We start from the raw sequence: 14,833 nt of genomic DNA, 5'->3' as shown, positions 1-14,833 counted from the left end.
TGTGACCTCTGGTCTTCCTGTGGACTTTCAGGAAACCATTGATAATGCTAGGTCTCCTTCTACTAGGAGGCTTTATTCTTGCAAGTGGAAGGTTTTTGAGTCATGGTGTCCAGCTCATGCAGTGGACCCAGTCAGCTGCCCAATTGGTTCAGTGCTGGAATTTCTGCAGGAGAAGTTTGCAGCTGCTACCACCTTGAGAGTTTATGTTGCAGCTACTACTGCTCGCAGGTATGTGGACGAAGTCCCCTTAAGTAGACATTGTTTGGTCTCTTCGTTTATGCATAGGTTTAGCTGTTTGAGGCTAGCGCCCTGTCAGTGTTCCTTCCTAGGACTTATCTATTGTCCTGGAGGCTTATTGGAGTCACCATTTGAGCCTTTGGAGTCAGTTCCTGAACGTATTCTGAAACTTAAGGTGAAGCTCCTGTTGGCATTGCCTTCTATCAAATGCATAGGGGATTTGCAGGCTCTCTTTATTAGCGAGTTATACATGGAGCTTGCTCTGGGCCTTGTTAAGGTATTCCTACGGCCCAGACTCGGTTATCTCCCCAAGGTCTTGTCCATGTAATTTCGTTCCCAGGTGGTCATGCTTCACTCCTTCTGCCTTCCTCCTTTTGCTTCTTTTGAGGACGAGAGGCTTCACCTGCTCTGCCCTGTTCAAGCTTTGAAGCTCTATGTGGACTGCTCTAGCCAGTGGCACAAGTCCTCCCAATTGTTGGTGTGTTTTGGTGTTGGCCGCAGAGTGCTTGCTCCATCAAAGCATAGGATTTCTCATTGGGTAAGGGACGCTATCTTGGTTGCGTATGAGGTGCGAGGTCACTCTTCACCGCTAGGTATTCCAGCTCATTCTACCTGGAGTGTTGCTTCCTCTCAAGCTCCCCTGGTGGATACCTGTGTGGTGGCAGCATGGTCCTCTCCTCACACTTTTATCATGTTTTATAGCTTGGATTTAGAGGCCATTTGAGGTTAGCCTGGTCTATTTTGCATCAGGCCAGTTATGGCAGGGCTTAGCTTGGTGGGTGGAGTATATCATGGTATACCACTCTAGTATTAGAGTGGGTGATGTAGTTGGGTCAAGGTGGCGCCAGCACCATCAGCCGATGAATTGGCGTGATTCCATATGGGCTTTAGACAATCGACACATCCAAGGGGCATTCTCATTGCTTCATTGCTATGCAGCATTTAGTTCCCTATTCAGAGAACATGGGTTACTCGAGTAACCTGAGACGTTGTACTTTCATTCCATTAAAAACATATTAATGATGGAATTTTCAAGTGAAGTTTATAGTTTCTAAGTTTACTATGTAGTCCATAGTGAAACTAACCAGTTAGAATGTAAACAAAATGACATTTTAGATTTTAAAAGTTTATCACCATGTCTTAATTCTAGATAACAGATTGTGGTTCTTTGATTCCAGGTCTCATCTGGATGCATCTGGAGATCTGCGTTTCTCTCTGGGTTCTCTTGCCGAGACGCAATCGGACCATTATCGCTCCACCAAGGTGATCCGAAGGCCCAGGAGAGGACGCATGGGGCTACGTAGGGACGAACAGAAGGTAGAATCTCATCATCCATTGTTTCTAGAGTTTCTAGAGCCTCACTTCTTTCTGTTTCTCTCTCATGTTCTTGCAGGCGAAGTCTCAGAGCGAGCATGAATGGCGCTCTCAACAACTTGGCGTTCTCGCCGGCCACCCATACGAGAGCGACACAGAGATGTCGGATATTGATGATGACGACAGAGAGACCCTTTATAGTTCGATGGATCTTTTGTCTCCTGGAGGACATTCAGATGCTCAGACTCTGGCAATGATGCTGCAAGAACAACTGGATGCCATCAATAAAGAGATCCGGTCAGTCCTTTCATTGTGACAACACAGCACCTTCTAGTAGACTAGGCTTAAACCGTATTGTCTTAATTGTCTACCCAGAGATGGAGAAGACACATTACATTCAAATTGCTTTAATGTCTATAATGTACTACATCTGTAAACCAATGAAAGGACATTGTATTTCTTAGAAATATCTCCTCAAAGTTACTTGTAGTACACTGATTCCTGGGACAGGGACAAGTTCCTTGACTTTTAATAGCCTAGTAGCTTTTTCTAGAACATACAGTACAAGGAATTGAACTTGTTGCCGTTTTGTCTTAGACGTTTAGATTTACCACTGGTTTCCCTCCATAACTTACATCCAACTTTCTGCTCCCTAGCTAATCCCTTTGCTCTTTTTTAATGTTTTAATTGTCACATTTATTCAAATTTCCACATCTCCACAGAGACTCAAAATAAGGATTCTGCCACATGCAAGTCCTAGAAGAAAGTTAAAACAATAAAAACTTTAGGTAGTGTATATGCTTATTTAAATATCAGCAAGAGTTCAGGGTTGCTCCTGTAGGCTGTTCACACAGCGGTGGAGGTGGAGGCTGATTTGACCCTTGAGAAGCACGAATCCAGTAGTTATTGAACATGAGTGGTTGAGTAAAAGGTTTCCACATGGCACTCCACCGCTTCCAATGGGGACATTTCTGCAGTTCCCGATTTCCATAATTTCTTGGATTAGTGTATACATGCAGTGTATCTCCTTAATGTCACACCATTCGTGATCATGATCACCATTCTGGCTAGCCCTTGCACTTTCACCTAAGGCTGTCAAAAGCAATTGTATGACTTCAAATCAAGTACTAACAAATAATCCATTCCGGCCCGTTGGATTTTATTAAGATATAATTTGACTTTTTCCCAATTCAGTGGGAATGTGTGATTAATATTTGAAGAGGCCAGAACAGACGGAGAGTCTTTCTTCTGCCTTTTTTATCGAACTTGAGTTGGATTTTAGTTGGAGTTGTTTCAAAGGTCATTTTAAATTCATTAAGAATCACTCACTGCAGACAAGTTTGAATTTTTTAGATAGTTCTCTGTCCTGTTATTTCCCACATTTATATTTGGTCAGGAGCTCCCTTTATGTAAGTTTCATCAAGATACAAAAAAGTTGTTTAGAAAAAACGTGTAACCTCATTTATAACGTACAGAATGTGTTTAACTTGCTTATTACCTGTGTACAAATACTGTTCACTATGCTATTAAACTGTGCCTCTAAAATGTGTGCTGGGTTACAACAAGAAGAAAGATGGTCCTTCTGTGTGCTGTTTATTTCTCTCGCCCTTTTTGATAAAGCACCAGCTTTGGTCTTTGTGCTTTTGGGTTAGAAGACATGAAACTGTAAACATGTTAAATGATTGACAAATGATCAATGTTTAATTGTTTGCAGCCCGCTCAATGGTTGCTTTACAAGATATTCAATAATCCCAGGCCATGGGAAACATCCACCACAAGAGCTGTCAAATTTTGCAGAAGTAAACTGCAGTTTGCGATCCTTGAGTGTTGTTGGTCGTGTCCTCAAGCGTTCTCTGAACCAACCGCATCAGTCTTCAGCCAGTAAACCACAAGATGTCATTATTTCTCTGTTTCTCTGAGCTTATTGCTTTTGTGTCATTTTTCTATGTTGAAGGTAAAATTGCAGAGACAAAATTAAACAGTTTGTAGTTTGATTTCCCTGAAGAGTGTGAACGCTGTGACTTTGCTCTGTTTATTTGAACAATTGGAGCATTCAACAGTTTTGTTTAGTTTTTGCTCTGCTTTATTACAAGTTAGTCAGCGTGTTTTTTTTTCTGTTGCTAAATAGTACTTGAGAAGATACCACAGCATCAGTAGGCTAGTTTAAGCCTTCTTTTGATATATTGATCAGTACATCAGTATTGCCAGTATTTATCATGTCATTACAGAGTTACACAAATATATGTATATAAAAATTTTAGTTTTGTTTAAAATGTCAATTTTCCTTTTTCCCCCTTAATATCTTTATAATAGTAGCTTTAAAGTAAGTCTAAAACCGTGGCTGAAGCCAAAACTCCATGTCACAAAGGCAGAATGTAGATTCTCTGAGCCCCCCGAAAGCATTCGTCTCCACAGACTTAATGCATTTCCTGTTGGAGATTTTCCTCTCATAACTCAATAATCGAGTCATCAGGGCTGTGACATTTTATCTCTTTAGATACACGCACATGGTGAAGACTGGCATCTTAAAAACCCACAGCACAGCATATTACAGCTGAAAAAAAAAACAATTTAACAATCTCGCTTCACAAAGCCGGCACCTGCACTTAGACCAAAAAAATCATGACAGATTTACAGAAAATGTGATGTGCGATCTTTTAAATTGCTATTCCTGAATCTACAAACCAGTCTAAACACTGTAGCAGCTCAAAAAAATAAATAATAATAATACTATAATAATAAAATACTTGTGTCAAGACAGCATCCAGATTTTGATACTCCAGTGAACAATAGTTTGACCTTGTGGCTGCTTTTTATGTTCAGTTTTTTGTTGTGATTTTCATTTGGTACTATTAGTTGTAGTAAGGGCTAATTAGATGTTTTAGTCCTGTTGCCGAAATTATTTACACACATTCGCCTAGCAAGCTCAGCACTCCAGTGATGTTGTTTATAAAATGCTATTAGCTCATTATCATACTGTAATTTTTGACTCGCTGTGGGCTGAACAATTTTTCCCTTATTTCTCCAGGCTCATTCAAGAAGAGAAGGAGACAACAGAACTGAGGGCAGAGGAAATCGAGAACCGCGTGGCCAGCGTGAGCCTGGAGGGGCTGAACCTGGCACGGGTGCACCATCCTGGAGCCTCCATCACTGCCTCGGCCACCGCTTCCTCCCTCGCTTCGTCCTCCCCTCCCAGCGGACACTCCACCCCCAAACTCACCCCGCGCAGCCCTGCCCGCGACATGGAGCGCATGGGGGTCATGACACTGGTATACGAGCCCATCCGTATCTCTGTCCGACAGGAGTCATATCATGAGGATTTACAGTCTATTTTCTTTGATCTTTTTAGAAATTAGCAGTGCTGATCATATATGGAAGAAAATAGTTGTTTAAAATTAAAGAAGATTTTTGATTTTGCTGTAATTTAAGGCAGCGGTTCTCAATTCCAGTCCTCGCGCCCCCCAGCTCTGCATATTTTGTATGTCTCTCTTTGTTAACACACCTGATTCAGATAATCAGTTCTTTAGAAGTGAGCTCCGTGCATTAACTGTGTTCCCATTGACATGATCCCTACACAGGGGAAATCTGTTGAAGTTTACCTCACTTCGGAACATTCATTCACGGATTTGCGCTGCGCAACGTCTTCACACACACGGACAAGTGTGACATCATATACCTCTGTAAATAAATACAATTTAAATTCATGCCTCACACACTTCAGTGCACTTTGAATGGAACATATACATTTGCTTCGAACTGGAATCATGGCAGAATATCCTGTGATGTCCACTTCGCACAGCACTTATGTTCGAATAAAACAAACTTCCGAAGCGATAAGAGAAACATACAAAATGTGCAGAGCAGGGGGTCGCGAGGACTGGAATTGAGAACCGCTGATTTAAGGCACATTGCTACAAACATCTCTGGGGCTTTCCAAAAGCCTTTTTTCATGCAAATTGTAGTGCTAGTTAAGTCATAAATGACACAGTATGATGTCTCTCAATGAACTGCTGTATTACAGCTTTCCTAGTCACTTCTCTGCAGTTCCTGCAACACGTTGCGTTGCTTTGAATGGCTCATGAATATCTAGTTTCCATTAACCTGTTAACATTTTTTATTTTCTGTTTTGCAGCCCAGTGACTTGCGGAAACACAGGAGAAAGGTACTTATAAAATGTGGTCCCTTCACAAAAGACCTAACTGTATTTGGCATGATTATTTTTTATAGGCAGTATAGAGGACCGGGGTTGCGGAAAAATCTGAACTTAATGCATTTTTCCATTTCCAATTCATGACTTGGGTCTGAATTGAATTGCCTGCAGTCAAAAAGGTTGAATGGAAATAAAACAAAATTCAATGATACATATGCTTAAAAAAAAAAAAAAAAAAAAAAAAAATATATATATATATATATATATATATATATATATATATATATATATATATTAAAGATGTTTAGATATGTTTAATAATTGTTCATAATTGAAAAAAAAATCAGTGTGTGGGTGACATTTGTTACTTTTGATTATGATTGATCAATACTAATATTTATTATTAACATCAATTATTATTAGCTGAGGTTTGTGAAAAACCCGATATGTTGTATGAAACATATCTTGTATTAATATCTATGTATTATTAAAAATATTGTTTACCACCCAAAAACTTACCCTCAGGATATTTAAAAGAATGCTGGGAACCAAAAACAAAAAATATTGAAGCCCATATTGACTTCCACTATATGTGCAAAATACACACTGAGACATGTCGCAAAATATCTTCTTTTTTGTTCGACAGAAAAAGCAAAGTCATACAGTTTTGGAATGACGTGAGGGCAATTAAATGAGAGTATTTTCATTTTTGGGTGAACTCCTTTAATTCAAATTGGGTGTGTAACAGATCGCAGCGGTGGACGAGGACGGTCGAGAGGACAAGGCCACCATCAAATGCGAGACCTCGCCACCTCCCACGCCTCGCCAAGTCCGCATGACCCACACGCTACCTGCTTCTTCGCACAATGACGCACGGTGAGACGGCAAAAAGACAGCAGCCAGACATGTGCTGTGTACAAACATAACCTGACTTTCCCACTGTTAATCTGTTTGTCTGTCTCCAGCCTGACGGCTACATTAGAGACAGAGGCCAGTGCTCTGAGTAGTGTAGCCAGCAGTCAGGACTCCCTCCACAAACAACCAAAGAAGAAGGGCATCAAGTCCTCCATTGGGCGACTGTTTGGGAAGAAAGAGAAGGCCAGACTGGGGCAGCTGGGGAAAGAGATTATGGGACCTGGACTAGGTGAGAGCATAGAAATATGATAGACCAAAGAGCTTTTAAAGGGAGGATCCGAGTTAAGATTTGTATATATCACAGAAAACACAGTCCTTTTCAATACAGATTAATCTGATTAAAACGCTGATCTAGAGTTGAATGTCAGTATAATTATTACACTAACATTATCAGATGATGGGTTAATGGATCTTCTCCATCAGGGAATGTATCCGATCCTGAGCTTCTGGTTCAGGATATTGCAGTGGGAAAACTGGGAACACAGGCGGAGAAAGATCGCAGGCTTAAAAAGAAGTAAGTATTTTATAAACCGCTCTCTGACAAATTTAAATTATACGCCTAACACAACCTTTAATGAAGGTAATTATTTCTTGGGCTCAAATCTTGTAAGACTAATTAAATATTACTGACTTAACCTTCTTCACAAATACTGTGATGTTATGTTTCACACACCTTTTTAAAAAAAAGAAAACAATATTTGAACACATGGATGCATTGCAGTGCCTTAGGCCAGAAACATACTCTACGCAAGTAAGAAAGCAGCACTTTACATAGTCCTGTTGTACAGACTTAGAGTGAGTTTTTGCGTCACTTTTGCAAGCCTCAGTACTTAAAATGGATTTATACAACAGATTTACTGTTATTTAGGTAGCTAGCTATAAACATGCTGACTCTTTAACTAACTTTGACTAACTTGCAAAGATTCTCTTCAAATCATTTTTGGCCATGACAGTAGATGACCTAAATGAACAAACGACCAACGACAAGTGTTTCCAAACTGGTTTTTGCTACATGTAAGCTGTCAACATAGAATTTATGTGCTTAATCGAAACAAAAGATTGCATTATTAGCATTTCCATCATATCCATTATATCTGTAAACATGTCAACATGCTTTTTGCAAAAATAGATCCTTTGATGGAAACTTGGCTAAGATGCGATGTTAAAGCTTGCGCAACTAACTGCCGTTTGCATTTACGTACAGTGGGGGAAATATTTATTTGATCCTGCTGTTTGCTTGCTTACAAAGAAATGAAGGGTCTGTAATTTATATGGTAGGTTTATTTTAAATCCATAAACATTATATACAACAAAAAAAATCCAGAAAAAAAACACATTATATAAAATTGATTAACTTATCACATATTCGCATATCTTATTATCTGTACCTTATGTTACCTAATCTAACAAAACTCTATAAAAGGAAGCATTTTCAGTGTCGATTTAATTTATATTTGTTAAACTATACAGGATCCATTTACATACCTGTCTGCGAATAATAATGCAGCCAGTTATCTATATGCCACATGATGTAATACTTAAATAAAAATTAATGTACGATTGCCATTTGATGAATGTATGTTAACATGAGAATGTGCCTTTCATAGCAGGCTTGTAACTTTGTTGCATTGGATGTGTTTACAGCATGTCATGTGATGCTTGCCAAATATCACATTTCTTTGCCTTAATGCTAATGGTTTGAATGTGACCGTTTTATGTAATTTGACTCGTCTCGGTCTCATTCATCTTGTTGCCATGCAAAGGCAACTCTTCAACGTTCCATTGCACTGTCACACTTTCTGCATGCTGTATGATAAAAAAAAAGCATTCAAAGATAAGTAGATCTGTTCAGTTGTGACCAATAAGTCAATATCTAAGTGCAAAAATACACCAATTCCTAAATTTATGCACGTCTCTGAGCTGAAGGTGTTTTTTCTAAAGTCATACAGTACATACAGTATGCTCAATAACAAGCATTTAATTTTGTCTCCCATCGCTTTCTCTATTTTTCTTTTCTCTCTCTATCTCTTTTTCTCCTCATCTGACTCTATATCAGCGGGTAAGTTTAGTTTGTGTTGCCAACACTTGCTGCATTTTCCACTGTCGACGCTCTGTCCGTGTCTGTCGTCATGCTCCTAAAGTGTGTGTCTATCTCCAGGGGGGTCCGACGCATTTCCTTTCTGTCCATCTAGAGACCCCTGCCTCTGCCTTTCTTTTTCATTTGACTGTAAATGTGATTCTCCCCCTCTGCAGTTCTATAGAGGATGCATCTCTGCCTGGAGAGAGAATGTGTGCCTTTATAACAACCTGTTCTTGATCTGCCATGCCGAGGCCTTTCTCCTCTCGTGTACGTGTGCGTGCGTGCATCGTGTGCCGTATTCAATAACCAGGCCTCGTCTCTGGTTATGGACTGTCAACTCATTGACTTCTTCCCTGCTCTCTTTTTCTTTTGTTTTCTCTCATAACTGTTTCTCTCCCTCCCCAGCTACAGTATGTTCAGAAGAAGCCACTCACATGCATTACATTTGACCTGAACATATGCAGTATGTAAAGATGAGGAGAGGTACATCATAACCACCACCACCATGAAGGCCTTATTGCCTTTACAGACATGAAAGTTCACGGCATCAGGACAGTTCCCCATCGATATGCTGCTTGTGGTCAATCTGGTTTGGTGCTGTTTTTCCATCAAAGATAAGGTGGTTCAGGAAAATTAGGCCCATTAAACCTGCCAGTTTGAACTGGGAACAATTGGTCTTGCATAGACTTAAAGTCGGCATAAAAGGAAAGTTCACCCGATTTATTTTCTAAATGCATGTTACTGCTCGTATTCACCCGTGCAAATGTTAAGATTACGTAAATTATGTGAATATGTGTAAAAAAAGGTCTTATTCATAACTCAATCCGGTGAAAAGTCAGACTTCTCTTGTGACGTATGCCAAATTCTCCAATCATAAAGTCAGTGTCAACCCTTTCAAACCCTAACAAAAGTCATTTCCGTCAACTCTCAAGACAAAAAATAATCCACCCCCTGCACAGAACCGTATCAGGCACCATCACCATAACCACTCTGATATCAGTTTGAGATTTAATTTGTGCAGACAGAACCATATCACTCAGTACAGTATGTGTCAGTACTGTACCTAACACTTCAAGTGGCCTTACCGTACACCCCAAACATGTGGTTGGATTACGAAGCTGCTCTCTGAGGGAGGAACACCCAACTGTCTCTGCCTTAAAGTGCCCCTATTATGCCTTTTTGAATATTACCTTTTATGCAGTGTGTCATGTAGCTGTATGTGAACATATCTGCAAAGTTGAAGCCGACAGTGCACGATAAATAAAGTTATTGTCTATCAAAAAAAGAGTCGTCTCGCAATCGCCTAAACGAGTCTTCAGGAATTCGAATCTTATTCTGTTATGGCTCTACATCACGAAGTAACACATTTGCACAATGTCTGCCCACATTCTAAGTCACCAACTTGCCCGCCCACAAACAGTAAAATTTAGATGTGGTTAACATCATGTCCAGAAGATGCTATATCCTACGCTGTGAGAGTAAATTTGTTTTCAATCGACGAAGGTACAATTGATACCATCTTTTCCATGTATGGACAAGTACTGTTCGCGGTAGACCAATCCAGAGCCAATATCTCTACACATACTTTGTCATGGCAATTGGCGTTTCGTTTCTGACACGCACGGTAGTCCAATCCAGAGTGGTTCTGGACCAATCACAAAGGACTGCGCCATCTGACCAATCACAAAGGACTGCGCCATCTGACCAATCACAGCAGTGAGGGCTCACTGATTCTTTGAACTGCTTCCCACGAGTCGTTTACGAATCAATCAGAAATTAGGTAAAATTAAATCTATTTTTTGAGAAAACTAACGTGTTTTTTGACCTTGCATGCATGTAAACCTGTTTTAGCAGACTCATAACACAATATTAGCAACCTTGAAATGGCATAATAGGGGCACTTTAAAGTCCACTGCAACATCTGCACAGCATAAAATACTCACCTGTACTTGTTCTGTAGCCAAATGCTCTCAGAATTCCAACACAGTCCAACTAAACATAAAGCCTTACCTCAAAATATCTATGAATAACACAGGCTCAAATTTGACAGAACCTTGGAGCTGAGTGCTCTCTGACATTCAGACATTAGCGTGAGAGATCAAAACATTTCTGAGGACACACTCTGTTACAAGACCTTCGCCCCCTGTAAAGTTGGTAAATGAGAAGAGGCAAGCTAGACATATTTCCCAGTGGAGATCTGCGTAGAAAGCGTCTGCGTGAAAGTCTGATGAGAGTTTATGATAGTAGTCTTGTCTTAAAGCGCAAATATTTATCAAGACAAACATGCAATGGGGTTCAAAAGAAAAGGCATTTCTGTTTTCCCTTGATAAGTAACAGTATTCCAGTTTTCTAAAGCTCTCAGTTTTATACATGAGGATCAGGACACAGCAAGGAAATGTCACGATATGTTTATCTGAGAAACCGGAACTTACAGTTTGCTGGCGTCTCAGCGTGACTTCACCCTTAGATTCTTTCCTTCATTTAATCACAGAAACCCAGACTGCGTTTAAGAGACGAGACGAGACAGACCTTATATTAAATTATAGAGTGATCGGAACTCAAACAGAGCATTATATTGGCTTGAGTGTTGCTTATTTAGAGAGATTACATGAAAAGGTAACATTCGTCACACTTACATGCTAATTACAGACTAGTAGTGGGTACAAAAGAAACTTTTAAGAAGAAACTTGTGCATTTAGTGTTCCATGTTGCTCTGATAAACAGATAGTGGCCATTAAAGGACAGGAAACCTGGCAGAGGCAGATAAAGCATCTCACTTTCTCTCTTTACATGCCCCTTTCCCACTCTCTCTCTCTCTGTTCAGTTGATTATCTTTAAGCTGGTTCTGTCTTTCTCTTTATCTGTCTTTCTCTCTGTCTCTGTCACCTGCTCTCTCTAGACACGAGTTATTGGAAGAAGCCAGAAGAAAAGGGTTACCTTTTGCTCAGTGGGATGGTCCTACGGTTGTCTCATGGTTGGAGGTGGGTAATACTCATTTTTGGCAATGAAAAAAAAAAAAAGTGTATATGTCTTAAATATTGCAAGGTGTATGTGAAAAGTGGGCAAGACACAAAACATATCAGTTTGGCTTATGAATATTATGTGAGTAATCACATCCAATTACATCCTTTTTCTAAAAGGCAGATATTAGTAATTAGATGCCTGCCATGGTAGATTTGACAGTTGGCTCTTGTGCATTCAGTTACTAAAGGCTGGAATACGCAACATGGTTTTTGCCCCGATTTACAGTTTGTAGGACGCCAGTTGTGGTGTGTGATGTGAAAGTCTGCTAGTGTGATCCCTAGATGTGATGGTGTATTTCAGCCTTAAATGTAATATTGGCCAAAGTAATAATAATAACATTCCCCCTCAGTCATAGTTGTTTTTACGCCCTTGTATTAGTATGATATGGGAGACTGCACCATATTGACACTGAGGAAATGTGTGATTAAAGGCGGCCTGGGGTGGTATCCTGGGATTTTGTTCCACATAATGGCACAGATTCTTTATTGTGAGGTTAAGCTAGCTCAGGGGATCTTTAATGGCTGCTAAATAAAGAGCTGTATCGACTGTATCAACAGTTGCGTATTGCGTACCGAGATAAGTGTATCATAGAATGATGCAATTGAAGTTTTTAGTTGTAGTAATGTGGCTGCAATGTTTTTTGATGCACGTTTGCCTAGATATACAATGTTAACGTACAGTATTTTTGTATATTGAAGTCGTCTGAATATTTAGAATGTCAGTGAATTTGAAATAGAGGAGATGTGTGATTTTGCCAGTATTCAGGTTGGTTTGTTTTGTGGTCAGAACAGATCTGTTCACGGTTAAGACTTGCCGACATCACTGGATGTAAAGCAATGGCGCCATCTAGTGGTGAAGCTTGGAAGATACTGCACAATAGAAGATGTTCTAGAATCTAGTCATTATAATGCATTCTTTGTACTTATACGTTTAATCATGCTACAATGTGTGTGTTCAAAGCTGTGGCTAGGGATGCCAGCGTGGTACGTCGCAGCTTGTCGTGCCAACGTAAAAAGCGGAGCTATCATGTCGGCCCTGTCGGACACCGAGATCCAGAGAGAGATCGGCATCAGCAATCCTCTGCACCGCCTCAAACTGCGCCTGGCCATCCAGGAGATGGTCTCGCTCACCAGCCCTTCAGCTCCCCCTACATCTAGAACCGTGAGTGCACACACACAAACACTCTTGTTTTAATAGCTACGTTTTTAGTAACATGCATTTAAAATACTGAAAAACAAAAGCACCCATTGGTTTCATCATTCGATTGGCAAATACTGGACTGCACCGGTCATCTGTGTCAGTCACCATAGTCACTAAACCGATCGTCATCATCAGCTATTTTAAACCCATCTTCAGCTTTATTTTGTCCGGTTGTCATGGTAATAGTGTTCTGCATCGATCTGAGAAACAGCTGACCTGGCATTGTATCATGTAATGACACATTCACAGCACATTCCAGCGGGCAAACTGCTCATTTATTTGAGGTTTTTCTTTCTGAAAGTTATTTTTATGTACTCCTTTTCAAAGCATCTCCTGATAAACTACTAACTACTCAAAGTCTGGTGCACACTGGACGATTTTGTCTACACCTGGCCATCATAATTGTACTGTAAAAGACTACTTTTGTTCAAAGATAAAAACATTGTAAACATTAAGGTTTACTTTTTTTTATTCAAAAGGACCGAGACAAAATAAAATTGCACAGTGTGTATGAAGCAAAAAGCATCAGCTCATTTTGCACATTAAAGCAGTTGTGTAGTCTTCAGCAGCAGTTCCTGATCCGTCCATTTTAGGTGCATCCCAGTTTGTGTACTTGTGCACTATTCTATGCTCTGTATTACAAATAGTGTGAGTAGTGCGTTCACACTGAAAATTCCAAGAAGAAAAAAGTGCACTTTAAACACAATTAACTGAAAAAAATGAAGTGTGTAATGTTGGACACTTCATGCACTTAACTGTTGCAGCTTTGATTACGTAGTGGAGGGAGAGGGGCTATGAGACTCCAATGTTGAATTACAAAATAATCTTATAAATTTCATACACTACATGGTTGAGTACATAGTGCATAAGTACATAGTGTATAAGAACATAGTGTATAGTTGGTCATTTGGGATGGAATTTTTGTCTCTCCTGACGTGTGTTTGCATGTTCAGTGTGCTTGTGCTCTCTGTATGCGTGCTTGTGTGATGCTGTAACACTATTGGCTTACAGTGCTGCTGCTCTTCTTCTTTAACACTGCTTGCCCTTCCTGTCGGATTCATCTCTGGGGCCGCCCACATAGCCGTCGGGTAATGTGTGGGTAACCCACGAGGAAATGGAGACACTTGCCGCCCCCTCCAAAACGGTCAGTCACTTCATCCTGTTGAACTCTAACAAAACTAGGGTTGTTTTTTCACATTATCCTCTTACTGACCCTTTTTGCTAGTTTTTTTGTATCACAGAATCAGGATGGAGCACGAAAGTCGACATGAAATCAAAATCAGCCTCATTTACTGTTGTAGGACATGGTCCATGTGTGATCTTGAGCATCAAAAAGCCTAATCAAAAGTAGAAATGCATCCAATTATGGAAGTAAAATGAGTCGTGAATGCAGTTTCATGTCGACTGTGAGCTCTGGTCCCTAACTGGGTTTAGAAAGATTTCATCAATACATGTCTGAATATATATGTGCTTCTGTTACATCCAGTGCTAATGTTCTTTAGATGGGTGAACCAGCAGTGAGAGAGGCCCAAAATTTGTATTGAATAGCTCTGAAGAAAGCAAGGCTGTACGGATGTAACATTCTCATGTAATCAGTCAAAAGAGAATAAAAGTAGCCTTGTTATATTCCATTGAGCCTCATCACGGCCTCATACAATCATCAGCAGTCTAACGATTACTGGGAACACGGGCGTGGAACAGAAACGTGCAAGAACAGCGAAGACGAACGCATGTCATGTGTGATGAGTTCGTCTGTGATGTATTGTTTGCATGTAGATGATTTGATGAAGTCAAGCTCTACTTTATTTTTTTCATTTATCCTGTGAGCTGTTGTGTTACATGTTTAATAACGTTAAAACAGATGCATGTAGTCAGGTGATCATGTGCAACATATGTGATGCACTCACTTTCTT

At 40.0% G+C, this 14,833-nt stretch overlaps 1 protein-coding gene across 11 annotated transcripts in view; it reads left to right on the top strand.

The window, feature by feature from the left end:
- The window catches only part of ppfia2 (PTPRF interacting protein alpha 2), a 169,341-nt gene that overhangs the window by 146,800 nt on the left and 7,708 nt on the right, over positions 1 to 14,833 (top strand). For 7 of the 11 annotated variants that reach the window (XM_042742459.1, XM_042742465.1, XM_042742480.1 and 4 more), the window contains 11 exons: positions 1,416 to 1,554; positions 1,631 to 1,848; positions 4,580 to 4,820; positions 5,684 to 5,713; positions 6,450 to 6,577; positions 6,667 to 6,845; positions 7,040 to 7,130; positions 8,673 to 8,675; positions 11,596 to 11,677; positions 12,681 to 12,881; positions 14,002 to 14,064. In XM_042742459.1, coding sequence (XP_042598393.1) covers positions 1,416 to 1,554; positions 1,631 to 1,848; positions 4,580 to 4,820; positions 5,684 to 5,713; positions 6,450 to 6,577; positions 6,667 to 6,845; positions 7,040 to 7,130; positions 8,673 to 8,675; positions 11,596 to 11,677; positions 12,681 to 12,881; positions 14,002 to 14,064 — 1,375 coding nt within the window. The remainder of the gene's footprint in view (positions 1 to 1,415; positions 1,555 to 1,630; positions 1,849 to 4,579; positions 4,821 to 5,683; positions 5,714 to 6,449; positions 6,578 to 6,666; positions 6,846 to 7,039; positions 7,131 to 8,672; positions 8,676 to 11,595; positions 11,678 to 12,680; positions 12,882 to 14,001; positions 14,065 to 14,833) is intronic. The other 4 variants (XM_042742485.1, XM_042742471.1, XM_042742521.1 and 1 more) reach the window with 1 other exon arrangement.

Source organism: Cyprinus carpio, chromosome A4, assembly GCF_018340385.1.
Source record: "Cyprinus carpio isolate SPL01 chromosome A4, ASM1834038v1, whole genome shotgun sequence".
Classification (NCBI taxonomy): Eukaryota; Metazoa; Chordata; class Actinopteri; order Cypriniformes; family Cyprinidae; genus Cyprinus; species Cyprinus carpio.
The sequence above is the reverse complement of the archived record's forward strand: the minus strand, read 5'-3'. Positions and strand labels throughout refer to the sequence as shown.